General features: G+C 38.3%; 1 protein-coding gene across 2 annotated transcripts in view; it reads left to right on the top strand.

Annotated features, from left to right (window-relative positions):
* LOC131255652 (protein PHYLLO, chloroplastic) overlaps positions 1-24,602 on the top strand; it is a 98,708-nt gene extending 74,106 nt beyond the window's left edge. The window contains exons 17-28 of one of the 2 annotated variants that reach the window (XM_058256430.1): positions 8,718-8,843; positions 8,932-9,063; positions 9,187-9,304; positions 9,885-10,040; positions 10,156-10,425; positions 10,664-10,831; positions 11,720-11,863; positions 11,972-12,436; positions 19,865-20,161; positions 20,256-20,413; positions 22,268-22,375; positions 23,866-24,602. In XM_058256430.1, coding sequence (XP_058112413.1) covers positions 8,718-8,843; positions 8,932-9,063; positions 9,187-9,304; positions 9,885-10,040; positions 10,156-10,425; positions 10,664-10,831; positions 11,720-11,863; positions 11,972-12,436; positions 19,865-20,161; positions 20,256-20,413; positions 22,268-22,375; positions 23,866-24,115 — 2,392 coding nt within the window. In that variant the 3' untranslated portion in view covers positions 24,116-24,602. The remainder of the gene's footprint in view (positions 1-8,717; positions 8,844-8,931; positions 9,064-9,186; positions 9,305-9,884; positions 10,041-10,155; positions 10,426-10,663; positions 10,832-11,719; positions 11,864-11,971; positions 12,437-19,864; positions 20,162-20,255; positions 20,414-22,267; positions 22,376-23,865) is intronic. The other variant, XM_058256431.1, reaches the window with a different exon arrangement.
* Positions 24,603-27,455: the final 2,853 nt, after the last annotated feature.

Consider the following 27,455-nt stretch of genomic DNA (forward strand, 5'->3'; position numbering starts at 1 on the left):
CGACCTCCTGCTAAAGCCTCAACTGATTTATCAACCCCCTTAACCAAACACCTTCCTTGAACGCTTCTATCACTGCCATATACTCAGCTTTGGTTGTGGAAAGAGCCACCACAGACTAAATCTTCGATATCCAACTGATCACTCCACCCGCTAACACAAATGAGTAACCGAGAGTCGACCTTCTATTATCCACACAACTCGCGTAATCAAAATCCACATAGCTACTAACTTGTCCCTTGATTTCTCAAATGATAAGATGTAGTCCCGCATACCTCGAATATATCGAAGTAGCCATTTCACTGCCTCCAAGTGTTGCTTGTCGGGGTTAAACATGTATCTGCTAACAACACCCACTGCATGTGAAATATTCGATCTCATACAGACCATGGCATACATCAAGCTGTCAACTACGCTCGAATAAGGCACACAAGACATAACCTGCTTTTCTTCATCTGTTTTAGGACATTGTGCAGAAGAAAGCTTAAAATGAGCTACATGGGGAACACTGACCGGCTTTGCCTTGTCCATCCTATACTTCATCAATACCTTGATTCTGAAATAACCATAGCTTGCTCCTTTTCCTGTCTCTGTGTATATCAATGCCAAGAACCCTCATTGCAGCCCCCAGATCTTTCATCTCAAATGTCCTTAATAACTGATTCTTCAGTATGTCGATCTCAGATATGTTATGAATGGCGATCAGCATGTCATCAACATACAGTACCAAGAATGTGATCTCTTCTCAATTGAAACCATGTCATCTGCAAACAACATACACTATGGGATCTCTTCTTGCAAATGCCTTGTTAACTTGTCTATTACGAATGTTGAAAGGAACAAGCTCAATGCCAACCCCTAGTGCAAGCCTACAATAGTTGGGAACTCACTCGTCTCTCTACTAGTGGTCTTTACATTTGTTACTATTCCCTCTTGTATATCCTTAATCATGTCAATATATCCTCTTGAAACTCCTCTCTCTGCAAACACTGACTAGATTAATCTCTACGGAACTTATCATAAGCTTTCTCTAAGTCAATAAAGACCATGTGGAGATCCTTCCTCCTTTCCCTATGTTTTTTCATCAATTGTCTAAGTAGGAAAACAGCTTCAGTGTCAAACCCCCTAGCATGAAAACAAACTGATTTTCAGGTACATTACTTTCATGTCTTAGTCTTTGCTCAATCACTCTGTCCCAAATTTTCATAGTATGGCTCATAAGTTTAATCCCATGATAGTTAGTGTAGCTCTGTCTCCTTTATTCTTATGAATAGGTACCAAAATACTTTTCCTCCATTCATCTAACAATTTCTTCAATCTTACAATCTTGTTGGACAACTTTTTCAACCAAAATAACCTAGAGTCTCCCATACACTTCCAAACCTTCATTGGTATACCATCTGGTTCAAGAGCTTTTCCTATTTTCATCTTTCTTAAAGCTTCTTTCACTCCAGATATCCTAATACTAAGAAAGTACTTATGAACTCCAACGTCATTTAAGTTTATGGTTCCTTTTATCTCTATGTTCTCATAGTGATTGTCACATCAAATGTTGTCAAATCACTTAAGTGATTGTATGCAACACAGTGTGAGGTTTATGCGATCCCACGTTCGCATTAGCGATTGCACAGTGTTTTTTTTTCTCATAAAGACTTCACTACTCCCATCAATTTTCAAACTAATTTGTGAATATTGGTAAGTATATTACCTATACTATCTAAGCTATTAATAATTAAAATTTTACTTATTAAAAAAACTTAATACTTTTATTGATAAACAAAATCTACAAATTACAAACTATTAATCTACTAACTATATACATTGTTCCCTCTCCCATTGTGGCATATCACCACCATCACCATCGTCATCATCATTGTTAGAATCATCTCCTTCTTCAACGTACACTTCATCTTCTTCTATTTCTTCATCATCTGTCCGCACAAGTTGTTCATCCACGTCTAATGGTCGAGCATCTTCTTGTACTTCTTCAATCTCAATATCATCGCTGTCTTCTCCTTGATTGTTAGGCGTAGGCCTCGTGCTATTGCTCCCCCCTCCAACTCCCCTTCTCTGTCGTTGAGATTGAGAACCTTCGCCAGGTGCCGATTCATAAGCAACGTCTTCGACTTAGGCCCATGTAAGGGGCTCGCTGGCAAAGACTAGATCCTCTGTCTCCGCAAGCCACTCACTATCTGCCTCTAAATCATATAGGCTAATAGGATCATAAAATCCAGACTTTTCTCGCCTGGCCTGGAATCTTTCTCGCAACTTCTGGTTATATTGGACGAAGACCAGGTCGTTGAGTTTCTTTTGTTTTAAGCGATTTCTTTTTCTTTTTTCATGTGAATCTGTATGTCATTAACATTTAGAATATGTAATATTAGCAGTTTAGCCTTGAAATTTGAAACTAGAAGTAAATTATTGAACTTTTAAGTTGTAATTTCTAACACTTACCGACTCGAGTGTACTCTAGTTGTGCTCACAACCGCTTGAAGAACACGTAAGACCAAGAATTCTCATGGTCAACTTCTGTAGTACCGGATCCCTCCTAGTCGGGTCAACTCCATACATAAACCACCAGTCAGCTGTGCAAATAAGTTTAAGTTAGACACTTTCTCACTTTGACTTCTTACATTGTAAGTTGTAGAACTTCATAAAATAAATTACATACTTAGCAATTTCATACTTATATGCCTGATAACAATCTCTCTTGACCAAATCTCTGCAGTTTTTAGGTAGAGGTCCAGCTCCCGAGAAATTTTATCTTGTTCTTCTTTGTCTAGAAACATTCTTTCTAAAGTATTTAGAAATCCGATCATATGAAATGCGACTGTCACAGTCCAATCAGCGGACGCAAAGAATAGGGCCGGATTAAGGATGTAGGCATCCGAATAAGGGTTGGTTGCCTCATCTAGCATTTATAATATTTAGGATGGGCTGGTAATTACGTTCTTTATAGTTGAAGTGTTCCATTATTTTGTTTCTAGCCCTCTGCATCGCATCATAGATATAGCCCATGGGTGAATTTTCTCATCATACCATTCGCAGTACACTTACTAAAGGTTCAAATGATTTTAAAGCATTTACTACTGGAGCCCAAAATTGGGCGGAAAGAATGGTTTGTTGGACTAACTTTCCTTCAACCTTCTTTGACCATGGTCCATTATTCCAATCGGCCGACACTACAAAGGACCTAAGTTTGGCTTTCTTTGAATGTAATATTTGTAATGTTAAGAAGACTATTGTGAATCAGGTGACGACTGGACGAAACAAGTTGCACCCAAGGTGATTTCTCATATGATTGAGAAGAAGGGCATGCTTATACCAAAAAAATCGTGATTCTCCTAGCCCTAACAATTACTTATATATTACCTACTTATATCTTCTAACATCAAATCAACACAATGTGCCGCACATGATGTCCAAAATAAACGTCGCCTCATCTCGATAAATTGGCGACCAACAGCTACATAATTAGTTGTGTTGTCTGTGATAACTTGGACAACATATTCCTCTTCCACCTCTTTAACTACAATATCTAATAATTTAAATAAATAATCAGCCGTGTGGGAATGGGCCGATGCATCCATGTACTTTAAAAACACTGTCCCAGTTGGACAATTTATAAGGAAGTTTATCGACTTCCAACTTGATCATTGGTCCGTCCATCGGCCGTTAACAAACAACCTTATATTTTCCAACTTTGTTTGTATTTGGAGATAAAGCTTCTAGTAAACACCACCTCCTTTTTTAGGCAACTCTCCCTCACTTCATGATAGGAGGGGGGTTTCAAAACAGGTCCAAATTGACCTATAGCTTCAACCATAACTTTAAAACTCTTCATTTTCACGGTATTAAAAGTTATACCAGCTTGGTACAACCACTTCGCAATGTGTTGAATCGTGGTTTTTCTATCCTTCTTCTTATACCGGTTTTGTAAGGGGTTTGGGTGGTTCCCTTACCCCTTTGGTCAATCACATCTTCCGGATGTGGTCTACACCACCTATCCATAGGCCTATGCCCATGAGCTCTTTTGGCAGCCGGTCAAGATCGCCCTGTGGATATAGGTGGTGTAGATTCATCCAAATCTACTACATTGATATCCTCATAAGCTTCTCTCTTCATAATTTCTTCTTAGATAGCCGTTGTGTCATGTCTTTTCCGAGCATGCTTATCCATGTACTCCATGATTTCCTTACGGATCTCCGGAGTAACATTGGGACATGTTCTTGCATTTGCTCCTGATGCATCCACAAGGTGTTGTTTATGCCGGCCAATACCATCGGAACTTACGAATCCACATAGGTCACGCACTACTTGCGACGTTTCACCGGCACATCGATGGTGCCCGTACTTCCAACCCAGGTCATTTGACTTTGGCTTCAAAGTAAAAGATTGAGATGAAGACATGATGATACTATGTAGTAGCCTAGTAGGGTAGAGTAGTTGACCGTAGTATGTATATGAGACTATGAGTGTGTATTAGAAATTTAGAATTTAGACTAGTGTCTATTAGTCTAAGTAGTAAGTACTAAACTAAATAAGTAGTAGTAACTTGTAAGTAGTAATAGGCAAGTGCTAACTACTAAGTAGTAAGTAAATACTACTAAGTACTAAATAAAGTAAATAGTTTAAAATACAAAGAGAAAGAGAGAGTGACTTCTATGGTTGTGGAGTTACAAATACAATTGTGTGTGTGTGTGTGTGTGTGTGTGTGTGTGTGTGTGTGTGTGTGTGAGAGAGAGAGAGAGAGAGACTTGTGACTCTTGAGTCCTTGGAAGTTGGAAGTTGAAAGTTGTTGTTGAATCTTGAAAGTCTTGAAAGTGAGTCTTGACTCTTGATTCTTCGAAGTTGAAAATGATCACACTCTCGAGTCTTAAATCTTGAATCCTAGGAATTAGAAACTACAAACTATAAATAAACAAGAAACTAGAAATAATTAAACTAGAAACTTCAAGCTTGAAATAAACTAGAAACTTTTTTTTTTTTTTTAAAGCTACGGAATTGTATTAATGTGAACTTGAGATATATAATCAGTCGGACGGGCCCCAACAAAATAGGATCCAGGCCACGCCTATCATGTAGAAGATGGACAAGCTATACAAAGGAGACATAAGACTGGGATGAAGCGTGGAGAAGCCTGGCATGGAGCAGGGACAGCAGACAGAGTGACACCACTGCAAGATGTAGCAGCAGCCCAAAAGGGATGCAGAAACTGAAAGAGACACGGTAACAGGGGAGGCAAGGCTGGAATCCTAGGCAGAGTAGTTAGCCTATCCCTGTCTTGTGTTTGCTGAGCTGAATCTGCCCCACTCCGGCTTTGTCTAAGACCAAAGAGCCTTTGATGTGCCTTGGAAGGTCAGCAGGATTGAGGAAAACTCTGTCAAGGGCGCCACTGCTAGCAATAGAAACTTGGAACTTGAAAGTTGAAATAAACTAGAAGTCTAGAATCGACAAACTAGAAACTACAAAGTACAAAGTAGATAGAAGAAACTACAAGTCTAAAAATTGCAATGAAATATGAAACAAAATAGAAGAATTTGTTGGGAGACTTGAGCGTGTGATTGCCGCTTGACAGTTGAGACTTGACTATTGAGTTGACTCTTGACTTGTTGAGACTTGAGAGTCTCTTCTTGAGTTGAGCCTTATTCTTGAGTCTTGAGTCTTGAATCTTGATAAATGATAGTTCTAAAAAGAAATCAAGAACAATAGATCACACAAACACAAGTTAGAAACTTAGAATAGAGATTAGAAATTAAAAAAGTTAGAAACTTAAAATAAGAGATAGACTCTTAGAATGGAGTTTAAAAATTAGAATAATAAGAGGATAGAATTATAGAAGAGATGAGAGAGAGAGAGAGAGAGAGAGAGAGAGAGAGAGAGAGAGTGAGTGAATAGCATAGTGATTGACTCCTTGATTCTTCTAACTTCTTGTTTCTTGAGCCCTTGACTTGATCTTGAATAGTAAAGAAAAGACTAAGAGACTAAGATTAAGAGAATGAGGGCTTCCGAATGATATATGAGAGCAAGAGAGTGTTTTAGGATGTTTATGTTGCAAATGGAGGGGAAAGTGCCTTTTTATAGGCAAAACTTCCGATTTTTTATTTTTTATTTTTTATTTTTTAAATAATGCTCCAACGGTCAGATTTTTGACTGTTGGAGAGTATGCAATCGCATATGCCATTATGCGATCGCACACCATCCATATGGCATATGCGATCATCTCATATGCCATATGGATGGCATTATGCAATTATGCGATCGCATAATCTCTTATGTGATCACTTTTGACAACATTGGTCACATCAAATACATACATCCATGTGTATATATATTGTGTGTCAGTATATATTTATGCATGTATACATGTGTGTATGTATGTATGTATGTATGTATATAATATATATGTATGTATGTATGTAACTAGTGTATGTATGCATGCATGTGTGTGCCAGAAATTACGAAGATTTGGAAGGAGTGGGATTTCCCATGATGGTTCAAAGAAGCAGGGTCTCAGAAGTTTGGAAGGAAATAAGCAAGTTTGGTGTACGGTCAAATCAAAACAAGAAGGATGGGCTACAATATGAAGAAAGGTGTTGTTTTTTAGGTCTAGAAGGGGGTAACATGAGATCACGGGAGGATATTTGAATAGGTGAGGTTTGGTAGAAAGTGATAAGATTGAAGGGAAGCAAAGTGGGGGAGAGACTGTCAGGGAAACAATTATTGTGTTAACCCAAAAGACTAGCACACATATATAAACATGGGAAAACAACATAGTGCTCCATAGGAGTATATGGGTAACATACACATACACTCACAATTACATATACTTTCCTACACTTGCCTTCAAACTGGAGCATGGATATCGATCATGCCCTACTTAAAAACCCATATAAAGAAGATGACAATTAGCATGGGCCACCACTCTCCCTCAAACACAACATGGTGGGGTAAAAGATCTTTAATTGCTGCTTGTTTGTAATATGTAGATTGAGTTTTCGTCATCCATTGAATCTTCTCTTCAAATAGAAGGCTATGACCAAACTCAGTAACCATCGAACCATGAAATCACAATTCACATGTAAAATTCTCTCAAAGACACGTGCAACACCGCTCAACAGATGAGTGAACTGCAGTCACAATGGTTGAGAGTGTTAGTAGGATTGACAACAAACCTACCATATATTGTTGTACCATATATTGCTGTAATTAAGGGCTGTAATTAGGGGATATAGATGCTGCTGTTATGCTGTAATTAAGGGCTGTAATTAGGGGATATAGATGCTGCTGTTATGCTGTAATTAAGGGCTGTAATTAGGGGATATAGATGCTGTAATTAGGGATATAGATGCTGCTGTAATTAGGAGATATTATGCTGTAATTAGGGGATATAGATGTTGCTGTTATGCTGTAATTAAGGGCTGTAATTAGGGGATATAGATGCGGCTGTTATGCTGTAATTAAGGGCTGTAATTAGGGGATATAGATGCTGCTGTTATGCTGTAATTAAGGGCTGTAATTAGGGGATATAGAGGTTGCTGTTATGCTGTAATTAAGGGATATATTGTAAGTAGGGACAATGATTTCTATATAAGAAAAGGACCACTCGATTGAGGGTCATTCAGCAAATCTGACAGAGAGGACTACACCCACAATGGCATGTGAAGACATGTGCAACACTGCACAATATGTGAGTGAACTACGTCCCTAACTGATAACCAAAGCCTAATAAATGAAGAGATTATCAATGGAAAAGGAAAACTCCATTTCTTGTAGAAATCTTCCATGTTAAATTAGGTCGCGCATTACGTCAAACAGTCAGTGTGCGTTGTATCACATCCAGATTGCTTCACCATCCACAGCATGAATCCACAGCTCATTTCATAGCTTCACAGTATCACAACATGAAGACATAAGAAAATTTCAGCAAAAGGACCCTAGGCAAGGGTTGTATGACACTTGTTCCTCACAAAAATCATCATCCTACCCTCAAATCTCAATGGAATTCAATGGTTCTTATTTCTAGTGATTTCAAATCACCAACTACACATAATACATGTGACAAATCTCCACAAAGAATCACAGGAAAAAAACAGTGCAACTGGAAAAACAAAATCTGGACTGTGTCCTGACCTTTTCCATTCTGTGTGCAACAACCTAAAAAACTTACCAAAAAGTTTCAGTGCCACGCTGATACAATTGTATTGTAACTGATTTTAAAAACCATGGTTGCCAAACACAGTGAAGGAGGAGGCAGAGTGCCACACACACACAAACACTGGGAAACACATGCAGTTCCCTTGTATCAAGTAAGAAATAGAAGCACCCAAGTAGTCAACAAGGCACCCACATGTACAGTACCACTGTGAAACAAAAAGTGGAGAGGACAAGCTGTTCAAGTACTTCACTGCACAGAATAGCAGGGAGCCTATCAACATGCATTAGCGAATATTGCATCACATGCCAACACAGTCATCCCGAGCACTACACTTTTGCCTAACTATTTTGCATTACAGAAAGGGGGAATTTGCTTATACTGAACTCTAGTGGTTGGCTTTTGTCTGCATATTTCATAAATATGCAAAGTGGCATGCTTATAAGGGAACAAGATGATTTTAAAATTTGACAAAATGCCAAAGAAGCATTTAGAGCAGTGTAAACCATGCAATTGGCACTATCCTCGCAGCTTCAATTTAAAATCGTGTACCTTGAATGGACAGTGTGAAGCATTTACATGTGCGGACAAAAGAGGAACTTCAACATGCTTTGTGGACATCTCAACATTCACAGACTGACTACATTATAGAAGTTGAAAGTAGCATTGAGAAGAATGCTACTTTCCACAGGTTCTATCTTGCCTGGACTGTAACATTTTTTTTCAGACAATTTGATAATTCCTTTAAACTGTCTAACACATTGTGGATCCTTTAACAGCTTGTTAACTAAATCTGCTCGTCAAGCAGCAGATCATGCATTAAGCACCCTTTCGGCGCTTTCGATTTCAGATCATGTTTCCAGTGGTTCATTTCTGTGCAAGATCCACAGAATGGAATTTTCATCTTATAGGCAAGTTTATAACTATTTATAGAAATGCAGAGCTTTCCTCAACATATGCAGTTAAGCTTTATAAATATCAGTTTTTTATAATGAGAAAGAATTTCTGGCGCCAACATTCTGATTTTATTACAGAATTCAACTATGTGCACCGCTTACTTCGACTCCCAGAAATAGTGGCTGTGACAGCTTTTATAGAGATGGTTTCATTTTAACCTTATCCCTCGAAGATGGAAGTGTAGGATTCGGCGAGGTAAGCCATTGTACTTCTATTTATTACTACAAATTCTATTTCAAGCTGACCCTAATTAGTTGGCATAAGGCTTAGATGATGGTAATGATGATTAATATTATTTGAGGAAACACATGATGGTTATCTTCCATTGCTCGAATGTTGATTATTACTCGAATTGTATTTATAATATGTTATGATGCTTGTTGATTACTTTAGTAGATACTGTAAAATGATAGTATATAATGTTTTTCATCATGGTGCCTTTTTTCCTATGTCATCACCATTGTTTCCTTTTCACTGTTTTTAACTTGATCAATTATTTAAAAATAATGGCTTCTCTAAAGCTTAGTTGCATGATCCTTATATCTAGTTGCTGCTCCACTTCGAACTGTACTTCAGACTCATGCACCCATTCCTGCTTCTTAGATGTATATACTTGCTACCATTTAAAACCCGCTCCCACACCCTAATCTGTTGCGGCATGCTTTGTGCAACTATACTCCAAAGTTGTGCACTTGAAGAAGTCATGTCTAATTATGAATTTCAAACATTAATTGTGATTGGGTATGGTTTTTCCATAATCTAATTCTTTGAGCAGATTGCCCCTATCGAAATCCACAAAGAGGACTTAGTAGATGTTGAAGAGCAACTGAGATTTCTTATTCATACTATCAAAGGAGCTGAGATAAGTTATCAACTACCTCTACTCAAGGGATCCTTCACTTCTTGGATATGGAGAAGCTTAGGGATCCAGGTTGGTGCACCTATCCATCTTTAGAAGCACAACAGACGTCAGATCAACTATATCTTTTTGCACATCTTCCATGGCATTTGATTTTAAACAGCTGATTCTTTTCCCTGTTTACCAGCCCTCTTCTATCTTTCCAAGTGTAAGATGTGGTCTAGAGATGGCCATTCTTAATGCATTAGCAGCAAGACAAGGCACGAGTCTTTTAGGGGTAATTCTTGGCAGTGCAAGTTCATCACTAGTGACTCAGTCAATTGAAGAAGATGAAATGATTAAAAGATCGTCAAGAGTGCAAATTTGTGCCCTTGTAGATTCTAGTGGAACTCCTGAGGAGGTAGCTCATGTTGTGGCGCAACTGGTTGATGAAGGATTCACCACGATAAAACTGAAGGTAAGATACGTTTGGAACAGTCACAATTCTCCCTAATGTTCTTGAACATGCGATGTGAAATTATGCAGTCTTTAAAGCAAACATCATAGCTTCCATTGAAACTGTATTAGCTGTCATTTGTTTTTGTATTTGGTGGTTGATGTTTGACGGGGTCAGCATGTTCTTACTTCCCGCCATGACACTTTTAATAGCAGTTAGGAAAAGTTTATTTATCCATGGAGTAATCCTTCCTCTACAGGTTGCCCGTCGAGCAAATCCTGTTGAAGATGCTGCTGTTGTTCATGAAATTAGACAGAAAGTTGGGCACCTCATAAAACTTCGTGTTGATGCCAATCGTAATTGGACATTTGAAGAAGCTGTTCTGTTTGGGTCCCGTGTAAAATGCTATGATCTTCAATACATTGAGGTATGATCGGCTGAAATTAAATATTCTTGGCATTTGAAATTCTGCGGTATAAAGTGTTCACACAAAACAGCTGTTACAAGAGCAATTGAGCTTTAATGTCTTAGGATTCATCTCTATTTCATGTGTATTCATAGAAATCATAACTCATGAAGTAATTCTAACTAGTGATATTGAGGGCTTACAAAGAGAACATTTTGTATCAATAGTATCTAGCATGTTCCATAGTATGATTTTAGACTTGCATGGACTTGCCTGAAATTAGTGCCTGGAAACCATGTCCATAACATTTGGTGACACTGCATCACTTTAGCAGTCCCCTAGTAACATGTGTGGGTCCCGCATGAAAAATGCATTGCTTTTAGTTAAATAGTCGATTAGCACAGGTGATGTTCACCAAAGTGGGATAATTAGAAAGGACGCATGAGGATAATTTTTCTCCTCTTTTTAGTCTTCGAAAATTTCATCATGATGAATCTTTGAAAAAAAAAAATTTGCTCTTTTTATTTTTATTTTCTATTTTTGTTGATAATAAAAGAAAAGGGAAGAAACAATGTACCTGCAGGATATCCTTAAGCTCTCCTTCTATAGGAATTTTCTATTCTTAATACTAGAACTTTGAAGCATTTAGTTTGACATTATTTAAAAGTGGAAAAATATACTTGTCTCCATTACACTGGGTGAATTCTTTCTCTTATGGCCTGCCATTGCTCCTAGAATTGTAATGAGTAATGTTATTATTGCAGTCCACATTCTTGTTCATTCTGATTCTGATAGGATATATGTTGGATTTGCCAAATCATATTAGCAAGATTCATGGATGCCTTCTTAAAGTTGACCTTTGGGATTGTGTTTGCTAATTTCTTTATATATTACCTTTTTAATTTTCAGGAACCTGTGCATTCTGAAGATGATATCATAAAGTTCTGTGAAGAAACTGGTTTACCTGTGGCATTAGATGAAACTATTGACCATATTCAAGGAGATCCTCTCAATAAGCTTATGGCATTTGTACACCCAGGAATAGTTGCTGTTGTAAGTAAAAACTAATCTTTATGAAGTTAAAACTTAGAAGATGTTACTAACAACTTCAATATATTGTATTGTGAACATGACCTGATTTTACTATGATGATCCTGTCAGGTTATTAAACCAAGTGTTGTTGGGGGGTTTGAAAATGCAGCAGTGATTGCAAAATGGGCACAACAACATGAAAAGATGGCTGTTATCAGTGCTGCATATGAAAGTAGCCTAAGTTTGGCATCATATGTTCAGTTTGCATGCTATCTTGAGCAGCAAAACATGGAGATCTGCAAGATGAAGAATAAGGAATTGCGCCCAACTATAGCCCATGGCCTTGGAACATATCGATGGCTTAAGGAAGATGTAACCACTGAGCCGCTTAAGATTGGTGTTCATCCACATGGTGACACGGTAGAAGCATTTGCAAAAGATGCAGCTCTGTTCCTCCAGAATTTCCAAATCAACCATGATATCGTGCAGAAAAGTTACAGCAAAGAACAAGTTTGGACATACCAATGGACAGTCGATTGTGAGGATTTCTCTTGTTCCCTTCAAGTGCGGGATGTGGGAAGGAACAGCATCACAGTAAGTGTTTTTTCTTACTCATGCCTATATCTGTGAAACTTATTTGTAAGAGATTAGGATGCTTGTTAAAAGAATGTAAATATTTTAAGTAGCAATTGCTTTGAACAGTTTCTTGTCAAACAATATGGGGTCTCTGGTAATGTAGCTGACTGGACTAGGAATGCTGGTTGTTCTAAATGGTTGATCTCTAATCAGTTTCCAGAAAGGAAATTATTTTTAGTTTGAAGTGACTTTATTACAGGAAATAGACCCCTGGATAGCCAGTAGACTCGACCCGATTTATATAGGTATGGTCAATCTTTTCAGACCCATTTAGAAATGGAGTTAGGTTTGGGTCCACTATGATAGCTAGATTAAAAATTGGGTTGTGTGGGTTGGGTCTTGAGTACCCAGCTAAATTTAAACAGTTTGGATCTGTCCAGTTGAGTCAAGTACCTGATTAACATGATATTTATAAATATATAACGATGATCCGTGGGAGCCCAGATACACGCAAGCCATGTTCCAAACTGGCACACACATACAAGATTCAATCTATCCATCAAATGGGTCCCACCATGTAGATTCCTTTTGAAAGGCTTGGAGGGGTGGGCCCACAGGATCTGACGACATCTACACGATTTTAGGACCACAAAGCTGAAGATGGATGGCCGTTGTCCAGTGATTTGGCTACTACTATGAGAGTGGAAATGAGCTCATCTCCCATCTGATCCACGGTTAGGATGGCCACCAAATATGATCAACGGCATATATCACATAGAGGGAGCTAATAGGCAATCAGGTATTCTCTCATTATTCCTCTCAGTTTTTTCTCTTAGGTGTTTCTAGGATGCGTGCTTTCTACTGAGGGAATGCCTCCCTTCTATAAAGAAAGAAACCAAGAGCATTATGAAGAGTTAGTTACAATAGAGATAAGTGCTTATTCCTAACACATTCGAACTCCCTGCCTTATCACAATCTTCTTTCACTTTCGACAAATTTTAAATTTTGAGAGAAAAAGACTACCCACATGGAGAAACTCTAAGCGGAAATCATGTGGGACCTTGCTCCACAGGCCCATATCCAACATATTCTACTCAATCGCATTGTGGGAGGGTACAATGTTGATTACAATCAGATTGTCTCATCATAACTAAAACCAAAATTTCATAATTCAATGAATCAAAGGCGTGTGACTAGCTAGAACACAGTTACCATCTCATAGGTGTTTGAGTACCAAGTGACCAACTGACTAGCACTCAAAAATTTCAGCTTTGTTATGGTCGTCCTAATCCATATGACCACATCAAATGGAGTTGACTCCTAATCTGGAGTACTTAGCCTACATACTGTCACGACCCTAAATCTAGTGTTGGTAATCCATGATTACTATACACCAAATTTTGGTTGATAACCTCCATAGAACTCCGATTTTGGGACTTCCAACTATCACATACTAAGTCCCATAAGCGGGGCTTCACAAGGAGGATTTCTAAAAGTAAAGACGACAAACACGTATCATTTCGCAAAATTTCATCATATTCAACATATATTACTGTGTACAACTGAGCACATCAAGGCAAAACCAAAACATAAACCATGTCATATTTACTATACCTGATGTACATATTCAAGGTATTACAAAAAAATATATACACTGATATGTACAAAACAAAAAGGACAACTGGAGTCTGTAGCATCTACTCTTGCAGCTCCCTACTCTCACCTAAAAAAAATTAGAAAGGAAAGCTTGAGCTACTAAGCCCAGTGAGTGCGTGTGTGTAGTGAAAATGCATGTTTCATGTTATTCTTATATAATGCACAGGCTTTCTAAGTTGATAACAATAAACTAAAGATATAATGCATTATGCCACTTTTTATGTTTCTTACAGAGGTGGGACTTCTACCCACTTGTAACATACATACTCTTTCAATGTTTCCACAACTTTCCATATTTCTCAATTGGATCACCAAAGTCTAAAACAGAGGTGGGACTCACATATGATTGCTACCCACTTGTAAAGACTTTTTCATCGTGGTCAACTACAGAGGTGGGACTAGATAGTTCACAGGCCGAACTAGTCTAACCCACTTGTGTTGAACCTCACTATCTGCCTAATAGCGAAAAGTCATAAGTCGCCTGGCAAAACGATAGCGGACAATTTACGAGCTCGTCACACACAACCTATCTTTGCTTGCCCATAAGCAGGTCAAGTCAAATCTCTCAACCAATCGACACGTGTCGGTGGGAGTCGCTGCCTACTTTGATATTTTGGCATTCCAGCGCTCTGTTCTTCCACCCAGTCTAAGCATTGGTCGCTCCCAATGGTACCAATCGGGGTTTAGGGACTTTCACCCATGGACCCTCTAATCATGTCCTGTCGAATTACACATTTTCGGTGTGGTGTCCAACTCAAGTTATAACAAAGTATGTTTAATCGCATTTACAATCATCATATGCATAAGTCCACACATAAGCACTATATGTCATGGTTTTCAAGGAAAACATAGGACGACCTTCCTCATGTGGTCTCCTCATACATTTAAGTTCCTCATAGGGGTCTCATGTAATACATCATGTATCTAGACAGTTTACAAACTCATCATAGACACATCGTGTGTCGCAACACAACCCCATCATAGACACATCGTGTGTCGCAACACAACCCATGATGATCACCATATCACCATACCATGATATGAATCGTTCACTCTCAATCATACAATAATACAACGACTATAACCACTCTCAATCATACAATGATACAACGACGATGAATTATGCATATGATATGCACCTGACGTAGCCAATCTAAATCTAATCCGGGATTTATTCTGCTATAAGACTTCATGCCACAAGCATGCTTTTTCTCAAGAATTAACTACATCAAAAGGATGAAGGATATTTCTTTTAAACATTTTGTCAAACAGGTAGCGGGCGGACATTGTAAGGGACAGAGAGAAACTGTTAGAAATACGTATAACTTTAAACAAAACTAAATCATCTCTATCATCTAATCTTCCATTAATAACCTAATCACCTAACTCAGAAAATCCAGCCATACCCATAAGAAAATCCAGCAATAACCTAACGAATTTAAATCAGAAAAGCTAGTCTGCTTAAGGCTTTAAAAGAAAATCCAGCAACAAATTAACCAACTCCATTAGAAATTCCAGCAAGAACCTAACCCTAAATCAGAAATCTCATCTTTTATAGGGCTTTCAAGAAAATTCAGCAATACCTAATTCGAAATCAGAAAATTCAGTAATACCTAACCCTAAAATAGAAAATCCATCAATTATCTAACCGTAAAATAGAAATTCCAGCAATCTATTAGCCCTAAATGAAAAGCCAGCGAAAACCTAACCCTAAAACAGAAAATCCAGCACTTATCTAACCGTAAAACAGAAATTCCAGCAATCTATTAACCCTAAATGAAAAGCCAACAAAAACCTAACCCTAAAATAGAAAATCCAGGAATTTTCTAACCCTAAACGAAAATCCAGCAAAAGGGTTTTGAAGGAAACCCCAACATACACATATGCGTGCCCCTACTCTATGCACTCACCTGTAACTATCAGAGGATTGGCTCCCAACCTCAGCTTCTATTTCCTTTTCTTCTTTTTCTTCTTCTCAACTTCACACTCAACAAGAAAGAGTGCTGGAAAATGGAATGTTGATAAAGGGTTTTCATATATATGGACTTGAAAATGGTTTGAAATTAGCTTTTGTCTAAAAAGGAGAGTTATGGGATGTTTTGTGATGATTTTTGAAAAGTTTAAACTTATAGTAGCAATATAACAATGTTATTTAAGTAATTTGAACTAACGAGTTTAAAAACATCGAGGTCATTTGAGTATATTTTCTCAAAATATACATGTGCATCTCTATGCATAACTTACAATCCGGGTGTCCTATTGACATGCCGTTTTCGCCATTAATTCCGTAACTCGACTACGGTTACAATGGTTAGGCTCTCAGACCTAACGGATTTTGAAAACTAGATGGTGGGGCTCCGCCAGATAAAATAAGGACATAATTGTCATTTCTCAGATTGTTTAATTTTAAGTCCGTATCTTAAAATTCGGACATCAGGTTGAAATACAACTTGCGGCTCGATAATAGAACAACATTATGATCAACTCAAAACATTCTCGGGGCTAATGGACCTTTAGTCAACAACCATCCAGTGTACAAACCAGATTTCTGGGCCTCGGGTCTTACACATACACATTAATCCAACTTATCAAGATTATTTAAAAAACTCAATTTTTTGAAAAATCGGTTTAAATCCCTTTTAAAGTAATAGTATGATAAATATACTCTCGAGCAAGCAGCGACAGCCATAGTTGCTGCTCCCATGGCTACTACTGGCTACAACAACAAAAGGAGAAGGAAAGAGACAGATGATGGAGAGGATGGGAGGGGGTGGTGGCTTTTGTTGCTGCTAATGCTGCGATAATCGACATTAGTTGTGGCTACTGCCACTACATTGGTGGTGGCAGGTGGTGGTTGCGGCTGCTTCTATTGCCTAAGCCGCAGGCGGCGGCACGACATTGGTTGCCCTAATGTTTTTAATCTACTTCATTTTGTGTTATCTTTTTTATTGTGGCTACAATGGGCAGGCACCACAACTCTCCGCCATTTCCCTTTCCTTCTTGTCATTAATGGGCGGTGATGCCTACACCAACCTTTGTGATGGTAGCAGATTATTGGTGGGCTAGGTTTTGGTAAGAAAAGGACAATATTTAATGATGACAATCAATTATGGAAAGTAAAGAAGGCATTAAATAAATAAAATTTTAGATCGAGTCACTTATACATGTCAATCCTCATGAATCTAATGACTGGATGGGTGAGCTCAATGGATCTAATGATATCTACATGATTTAAGGGACCTTCACAAAGCCGAAGATGGACAACCCTAGTCCAAATATCCGCCTACCTACTTCTATGGGAGTGGAATGGAGCTAGTCTCCTCTCTGATACATAGTTTGGTCGACCATCGGATACGATCAATGGTTTAGATCATATAGAGGGAGCCTAATGGACAATTGGGTATTCTCTAGTTATTCCTACCGGTTTCTTTTCTCAATTGTTTCTGGGATGCTCTGTTTTAACTTAGGGATTCCTCCCTTTTATAAAGAGAGGAACCAAAGAGGATTATGAGTTGGTTGCAGGCATATCCCTATCATACCGAACTCCCTGCATTATCACAGTCTTCTCTCGGTTTGAACTTGAATTTCGAGAAAAAAAGGGCATGCTCCTTGAATTTTGAATTTCTGAAGGGAAACTATGTAGGACCAACCCACTAGTGGTTGTCCACATGTGGGCACCATGGGCCTATAGGCTATATCTGACAGGTTTGACCAAAATTCGGACCCGTCCACTCATCATTTGAGCCACTATTTATGAAACAATAGATGACCGAAAAAAGTTTAGCCACAATTTGTAATCCATCTTTTTCTTTTTGATGGTGGGTTCGCTTGATTTTTAACCAGGGGCATGTTACACAAAGCAACCTGCCAGTGGATGGATTGGATCTCAAACCACATTTCCCTCTTTGCCATATGTGGCGATGTGTAGATGGGCTCACTCTTTTGTTCACATGTATGCTTGGTAGTTACTTAGCAGACCTCATAAGGGAAGTTATTTGAAACTGTGGAAGTGTGATGACTGATACTTGGGAATTTCATATTTTCACATGGCATAGATAAACTCAAACTAAACAATGCAAATTGTGGGACCAATGGAGATTGTTCATGTCATCATCCCAAAATCGGATTGATTGAAAAATCATAGCATCATATTCATCAATGATTGCTTGTTGAAGTCCGACAGTCCACTCTTTTTCATTTTAACCATCCACTAAATGTCCATTTCAACACATCCAAACTACTTAGTAATGTACTCAACCTAAATCTGAACCCAACCCAAAAGGAGGGTCATGAGACCTGATGGGTACCCGACAGGTACTTAATCTGACCAGATCTGGATTCGGATGTCAAATATGGTACCCAGACCCAGTGGGTCCTGGCCCAACAGTATCCAGTTCCTGATCTGTCCAGGTATGACCTCAACCGATCCCAAACCTTACCTATTGACAGCCCTACTTAGCTACCAAAATCTGCAGGTTGTCCATCTTGAATAGGATATGGTTGGGACACAGTACCATGACTTGCAACTCCATTAGTAAGGTACAGGTACAGGTAAGGTACGTCCAACATTAATATTTTAATGGAAATATTTTTCTCTCGTCTTTTGTAATCCTTCCTATTTTATTCGGATTGTGGTTATACTATCAGCCGGATCATTTTTTTTGAATAATTTGTCCAATCCACAGATCTATTTTGAATGATTGATTCATGGTTAATCTTATTACTCATCATAGAATCTTTTCTATTTTCATTCGGTTCACATACTTTCCTCAATCCATATAAGAAAATTGGATTTACTTTTGCTAAGATATCTTGATAAAAAGGGTTTTTAGCTGTATGTGTGGAGGATTACATGGACTGATTGTCAGTCCAAAGATATGGGAAGCTGGGAAAGTTTTTGCCTAGGTCATGCAGTCTCGACACCTTTTGGACTTGTGTATTTCCTGCCTTGTGTATCTTGGAACACTTGAGATGGTGCAGTTGGAGCCTATACTGTGGAGAGCAAGGGTTTATGCAATGCATGTAGTAGTTAGAAGCAGTTGACAATATCATTCCTCACACTTATGCAATTTAGAGGTTATGGCCCCATTTGGTTTCCCACTGCACCTAGGATTGGAATCATGCCATCTTCCCATTGAGGCTGCTGCCTTTTTATCAATGGCTTTCAAGCACCAAGCTGGAATGCAACTTGTATGAAAACTTGGTATGTGTAAAATTCATTATATCGAAGTAAACAAGCTTGTGGCCTGTATTCTTTATGTGAACTTATACAACTATGTTACACAAGCTTGTGGCCTGTATTCTTTATGTGGACTTATACAACTATGTTAAGCACACCCTTCATTGATGCGGGAATACAAATATTTCTAGATGCTCCTTGATGTCTATCCCTTATTTAGTTTTTAGCTGGTTGGACACTAACATGAATCTGTAGAAATTTAAAATAACAAAATGTCACCAATATGTTGATAGGGTGTTAATGGTTTTTATTGCTGGAAAATGTGACCATGACTGTATAGTACCCAGCACCTGGTGTACATACACAGAATCTATATATCTGGCAACCAACTTGGGTCGCCTAACCTTTTTAAATTCTTTTCCAGGCTTTTGTTTCTGTGGCTATACCAGTGATAATACTTGCACTGAGTCCTTAACAAATCCCTAAAGGATTTTCATGTCTCATTTGCCAATGCAAGAAATCTGGTTCTTGTTTTCTGTGAACAAAAACTGTACTATTGTATTTCTCATTTCTCAGGACTTTCTCATTTTTCCATGACTGTGCTGATGCAGGACAAGACAGTTATCTTTCTCCATGGCTTTCTTGGAACTGGTGAAGACTGGGTTCCCATCATGAAGTCCCTTTCGGCAAACACACGATGCATTTCAATCGATCTTCCTGGCCATGGAAAATCACATATTCAAAGGCATGCTGATATAGAGGCAAAACAAGAATTGATCTCAATTGAATTAGTTGCAGACATGTTGAGTAAGCTGATCCATGATATTAACCCTGGAAAGGTTGTCCTCGTCGGATATTCACTAGGGGCAAGGATTGCATTATACATGGCCCTGAGATGCAATGAGAAGGTAATTAAACTGTACATTTGAAGGTTTTATTTCTTTCTTGAGCTTGTTTTCAGAATTGAATAGTTGCTAACAAAACAAGATAGTGGCCATACAGATTGATGGAGCTGTTATAATATCCGGAAGTCCTGGATTAAAGGATGAAGCACAACGAAACATGCGTGCTGCTCAAGATGACTCAAGGGCTCACCACCTCATTACTCATGGGTTGTTGTGCTTTCTAGACACATGGTATAGAGGAGAACTATGGAATAGGTAAATGTCAGGATTTCCCATCTTTCATATTTGTAGTTTAATGAGATATGAATCTTTCATAACTATACCTACAAAACCAGGGGACATTTTGAGCATTTCTCTGTTCAACAGGCATAAATAAAATGAAATGAAAAAAAACGGCGGGGGGAATCATCAGCTCCCTAAGATTATTGTGAACTGATAAGCTATAGGGAGAAGTACCATAATTTTTCATCCAACCAGGTCTTTCCTGCCAACATGCCACATGTGTAGGAAATCTGTACCATGAAAATGGTAGGCCCCATGATTAAGATCACCTAGCACAAAATCAGGCCAGTCTGATCATACGTGGGCTGTACCTGTTTGTTGAGTTAGACCAACTGCTGTCCATTGATTCCAATGGTGTGGCCTAAGTGATGAGTGAACCAGCTTTATGTTTGTTGCCCCATGGTCTTCATTATGTTGCCTACATTTTGCATGGTACGGATTTGCTACACAGGTGGTGTGTTGGCGGGAAAGACCTGGTAGGACTCAAGTAATGGTAATTTCAGCTGTAGCTGCTGTACCTGACAGTTCTTAATATAGTTTTTATTGACTAATGAAACACGTGTATCAGTGTTCTGAGGGTTGTTATGCTCTCATTTTCATCTCTGACACTGAGAAGTGTCCAAGTTATTGAGTTGCACCATCCTCTTCAACGCCTCTTGCTAAGGCAGCATTATCACTTGTCCTTAAACAATCAATCAACAAAAAGCATACACTCTTTATTTACATAGAAAACGTAAAGAGACTGAGGTTGCATTTGGAAGTAGGGCTGCAACTTGGGTTCAGGTCAACCTGAACCCGATTGACCCAATCAAAGTTCAGGTTGGGTTGTCAAGGTCCTTGGTTCGGTTTCAGGGTGGAAAATGCCAACCCGATTTGAATTCATGTTGGGTTTGTGTAGAGCAAATTGGACTCGGGTTGGATATAATCACATGTATTTGGGTCGGGTTGGGACCGGTTCAGTCAAGTGTATACAGGACTTCGGGTTGGTTTTGGGTTAAGCACCTTGGGTTGGAATTTGGGTTGGGTTAGGTTGGGTTGCAGGTTGGGTCCTCTTTATGTTGGGTTGGGCTCCAGTTGACCCTCAATCTGACCTAACCTGCCTGAGTTGCACTCCCGATTGGAAATAGCCCAAATCAGCATTTGGCTGAATTTGTTGGTGGGTCAACTCACCAAATGCTTGAGGTAGCATAAAAAAAGAACATGTTATTTTTCAGTTGTCTGCTTTTCCGCACTGAAATAACATTTCTGCTTGTTTCAACTAGTAGTCAAAATGATAGTTCAAATACCCAAAACAACTTGAGTCAATATCCAGACGGTTTTGATCGACTCAAAGACTCAACCGTGTCTTCAGTCAACACAAGACATGATGATTGCCTATTGACCTTTATTTCCTTGGCTAAGGTCGTGACTTTGAAACTCATTGGAAACTTTTTAACTTTTATTAAGAAAAACAGTGGACCATGTGACTTATTTCGCCTGAGTCATTATGAGTGGGGTCGAGTCGACTGAGTCAGCAAACCAACTTGACTGGTGTTGTCATTTCGGGACCAATCACACCCATTAGCAAGTCACCTAGTGACCTGGGTCAAAATTTTATCGAGTCGAGTTACCAAGTTTTTTTAGAATTATGGTTGGAATAGGTGAAATACCAATTTGCAGAAAAGCTTTCTATCTACCTGCGACTGTTGAGTTACTTCCTAATATAACTTGAGAGTAGTTAGTGAACATGTCATGCAAACAGCCCAAGCATGTAAACTCTTCCCTCCTTCTAATTATCTAAGTAACTAGCTTGCATTCGTCTGTGCAATGATTTGTTTCATGCAACAGCCTACTACAACATCCACACTTTGAACGAATAGTTGGCAGCCGCATACAGCATGATGATGTTCTCTCTCTCGCAAAGTCTCTGTCTGGATTAAGCCCTGGGAGGCAGCCGTAAGTTTATCTGCATCCCTAAACTCTTTTCCTTCCATCACCAAGTATCTAGAAAACCTTGTTGAATGTTTTAGGTATACAATGATCTGTTGCCACTCGAGATCTCTGCCCTTTAGATTCCGTAAACCCGTTGGGAAGTTCCCACTATCAAATTTTTGGAATCATCAATGTTCGGAATGTTCCTCAGTAATGGCCACAATATTGGGAAAAAAAAAAAAAACACAAGCAGTTTTCAAGAGATGCAATTTTGTACTATTCAGTTTGTTGCTTTCTTTTGAAAATCAGCACTTTGGAGATATGGATCTCACTTGTAAATATATTTTGGTTCTTCCATACACAATATCATCTTCTGATGTCTTAGCAGTTATTGAGCCATGGTTCTTCCGAACAGCTATGAAACCAGTAGCCTGATTTTATTTTATTTATTTTATTTTTTTAAGAACAAAAATGATAGCATTCTTTTCCTGACCTTGCTAAGAAATTTACATGGAAAGCAAATGATCTTATGAAAGCCAAATCTGCCTCATTGTTGGGAGATCACTCTTGAGAAATTGAAATATCAGCATCACTCATATTATTATTCATAGAGTTTTGGTCATTTTAAGTGTTGAATTTTATCATGACTGTTTCAACTTTTGAAATATTAGGAAGGCTTTTGACATGTTTGGTTTTCCATTATTTGAGATATTGACTTGATTCTTTTTTTATTGCATGAAACCGTGACTTCTTCTGAATTTATCAAATACTATTGGTGACTTGATCTGATTTTGGGTGAGATAATTCCTGAAACGAGACCTCTAACCTAGTCAACCAAATCATAGAGTTCTTTTTCCTATATTGCTAATCAAAATAAAAGTCATTGGCACACCTGGATGGAATCAACTAAAACCAATAGATCATTTGGAACATTATTCCCACAACAACCCATTTTGTGGGAAGAGGATTAACATTTGGAACATTGTTCCTTCCGCCAATTGCTGGGAGATCTGGAAAGAAGCTAGCAACGGAATTTTCAAGGGCATCCAGATCCCTAGTCAAAATTGACCAATTGCTGAGAGATCTGGAAAGAAACTTACAACAAAATTTTCAAGGGCATCCAGATCCCTACCAAAGCGATGATAGGCAAAATCAAAGGATCGATCATCGAATAGGCCACGTTATCACCAAAATTAGGAGGGATGTCACTTTTAGATATCAAAAATGAATGGTCCAGTATAGTAGCGTAACATCAGGTTTTTGGTCCAGTTTAAATACTTCATTTAAACTGGCTTTTTTTTTGTTTCTAGCCAAGTTTTTGGCGTTAGCTTTTTTGTCTGTATTTTGCTGTGTATTCTGGATCCTCAGGACCTTTTCTCTTGTAAGTAGTAATACATATGATTGCCTCTTTGCTGTGTATTACTTCAGAATGTGAATTCTCAAGATTCTTCTCACCCTTTATACCAAGAAATGAAAATGGTATACATATGATTGCCTCTTTGCCATGCTTTTAGGTCCTTGTGGGATGACTTGAAAAAGTTCAAGAAGCCCTTTCTCTTCATTTTTGGAGAAAATGACAGAAAGTTCAAGGAAATCGCTCAGCAAATGTGTTCTGAAATCTGTCTTGAGTCAGAAACTGAAGGTAACCAAGACGAAAGGACTTACGAAATGATTCAGATCCCTGACTGCGGCCACGCTGTCCATTTGGAGAACCCCCTCCCTATGATCAATGCCATAAGGAAATTCTTGTACAAACTGGCATAAAGAATGATCTGCAGGTCCATCTCAAACCCAATTCCCATGAATCTGCAGTTTACTGTGGGGCCCATGATGCATCCTCGAAGAAGTTGATTTGGACAGGATAGAAGCTTGAAAGGATTTCAGCTAGGCTTCTCACTGTCCACACTGGTGGGACCCACAATCACTGTTCTTTGGAATAATTGAGGTACCATTAAAAGTGTTTTGCTGTTGCGCTTGCATGGATATTGTGATGGCTTGCCTGCTACGTAGGGGTTATGTTTGTTGTAATGACTGATGATGAAAAGGTGTTTGTAATTTTTGATGACTCGTTGGGGCATGAGGCTGCAGTCACCATTTTTACTGTTGTACTTTTTTTTAAAAAAAATGTTTGTATGTTCTTGTTGTACTGACATCGATATAATCTATATTCTCGTCTTCCAATATACACATGTAACATCTGCTTCGCAGAAACCATGTGAGCACTAATGAAATATTTCAGAGGTTCTATATGCTGGAAAATGTTTCAGGATGTACCCAAGTGAACGGCTCTATTTGCTGGGGCCTCAAAGAAGGGTGCGTTTGGTTGCACAATCGAATTGAATTGCAATTGCTAGTCTATTTAAGTGGAAGTCACCAAATTGTAATTTCTATAGCATCCATATCAAGTGTCTGGTTGCCAAACTCCAATTATGCTACTTTGAAACTGGACCTGAAACAGATGCAAATGCAATTTGAAGGCCACTTCTTCATTATGAACCTTATCATATCCACTTCACTGGAATGAATGTTTGTGATTCGATTTGTTTGTGCATACAAACACAGCCAAAATGCTTTGATTTGTTATAACTGTGAAATTTATCTTTTGTGAGCAATATTTGCATCAATGGCTGTGTCTATAGGTGTATAAGCCTACTGGAGACCACCCCACCCCAGTGTGGAGATGCACCTGCATCATCCACCCACACCAATAAGGAGACTCGAACACTAGTCTCCTGCTCTGATACCACTTGATGCAGGGAGTACTGGCCAACACACCAAAAGCTCCATAGCTGTTGGGGAAGCACTGGAATATCCCTTTATCTAGGCCTTCCCAGGAAAACCAACCAAGACCTACCTGTGGACTACCCCGCATCTCACAGGTCCCATAGCGGGACCCACCTCGTGGCCATTCTGCATCTCACATACCCCACCTTGTGGGCCACCCCACCCTAGTGTGTAGATGCATCTGCATCATATTGTAGTTGGATGCAGCAAGGAAACTAGCATGCTGGTTTCGTGGTTTTTCAATTCTCCATCCTATATTAGTACCGTTTCATACTCAGGTAGAGTCACATGAGAAACCAATATATTGGCAAAATGTATGTCTGTAAACTGATTGGAGACAGGTTCAAGCTTGACTATTGAGGCCTCCAGCATGGGCTCAGGCCTGAATTGAATGGTTTGGTCAGTGTTAATTGAGGTTCATCGGACCCTTATGTGTATGGTTAACAAGGGTGAGCCCTAGCATGGTATGCCATTCTAATGTCTAGAATTTAAACCAAGTGTAAATAAGGGTCGTAATGAAACAAAACCATTACAATTCTATTTATCTAGATACAGGCTTGAGCTTGGATGCATTAAGCTTAGTGGGCGTGGAATAGTATACCTATTATGGGCTCAGACCTGCATTCAATTTTACCGCGTAAAAAACATTCTATTAGCAGCCCTAGAGTAGCACATCCTAACTCCAAAGCAAGAATGCCGAAATGGGCCACTTGTTATAGGAGCACAGGTCTGCATGACATCATTTCCTCTATTTTAAGAACATATCATCCCTTCCCCTTATCATAAGTCATTTTAGACCTTAAGCTTGCAAAAGAATTTTGTGTTTGATTCCAAGGGATCGTAGAGCCCTTTTTTCATGAGCCCTATGGGCTTTCATCCAGACATCTTATCTTTTAAATATTGACGATATCAGCCAATATATCCCTATCCCACTTGTGCGATACAAAATGCACAAGTAGTGACGATATATCCCACATGTTCGATCCGATGAGCATTTTCAATTTCGATCCCTTTTTTGTTGTTGAATTATGTTAAATTAGTGTCAAATGGTTATAAATACATTGATTCTTCATGTTTTGCATGAAAAAACATGGATTTTGAGCTTTGATTTCGATATCCCTTGGTTCTTCATGTTCTCCATTTTTTTTCTTTGAAATTTTCCTTCAACCAGTTGTCAATTGAGACTAATTTCAAAGTATTTAGCAGTATTTAATAAAATGATCATCACATACAATCTAATTTCAAAATTTTAGTGTAAGTGGTTTGGTTTGGGGAAAATTGGAGGAAATTTGAGATTTTCCTAATGTCTCCCCCCCAATTTCTCCCACCCAATTTCTCCCAAAATCCTAGCAATGTTGCACTCCAAACATGAAATCAAACATGTATGAGGGCTGATCTACTGATTTGTTAAGTCCTTGTCAAATTTCAAAAAATAAAAATCATTTTTAATTAAAAATTAATAAAATATTATTAAAACATTAATTTTTTTTTTCCAAAATTTCCCTTCAACTAGCTGTCAATTGAGACCAATTTCGAAGTATTTAAGAGTGTTTGATGAAATGATCATCACATACATTCTAAATGTTATGCATTCAATTTGAATTTAGTTACATTAGTTCAATCAAATAACGCATACCTTATGACCCTATACGCAGGAAACCTATTTTGTGCACTTGTTTTTTCAGATGTTATGATTTAAAAGTGAGTATTAAGGTCTTTTTTGATAATCCCTAAAGTTTCATTGAAAATTTCAACCATTTTCCCAGTTTCTCCATATTTCCCAAAAAGTGCAATAAATTACCCGATACAAACGATATTTCCCATGTGATAACCAACATGTATCTGTATCCCAAGGATGTGGTACATAACGCGACACCAATATTTCAAACATTGGGCACAAAGATTATTGAGGAAGAAATTTCCAGATTAAAAATGAGTTCTCTCCAACCAGGGGAGTCTGATTTATGGGACTTTCCTGCCACACTTTTAATGCTCTCATCTTTTGACAAATTTTCAAGATTTTCATATGTATGTAGCTATTTTGGTCATTTTCTTTTGGTTGATAACTTTTAGATAGAGAGTTACAAATATTATTAGAGTTAATTTTGATTAGTTGAAAGTTATTTGTGATTAATACACAAATTACCAGGATTAGGTAGTGGTTAGTTAGGGTTGTTTTGTAAATACTATGCATAAGGGATTGTAAAACTTTTGTATTCTTTGTAATGAAGTTGCATTCTCTTCTAAGTAATGAGATGGAGAGGAGGAGGAAGGAGATTTCTCTTCTTTTACTCATGTTCAAAATGTGTTCAATCAGCAC

This window comes from Magnolia sinica, chromosome 9, assembly GCF_029962835.1.
Source record: "Magnolia sinica isolate HGM2019 chromosome 9, MsV1, whole genome shotgun sequence".
Classification (NCBI taxonomy): Eukaryota; Viridiplantae; Streptophyta; class Magnoliopsida; order Magnoliales; family Magnoliaceae; genus Magnolia; species Magnolia sinica.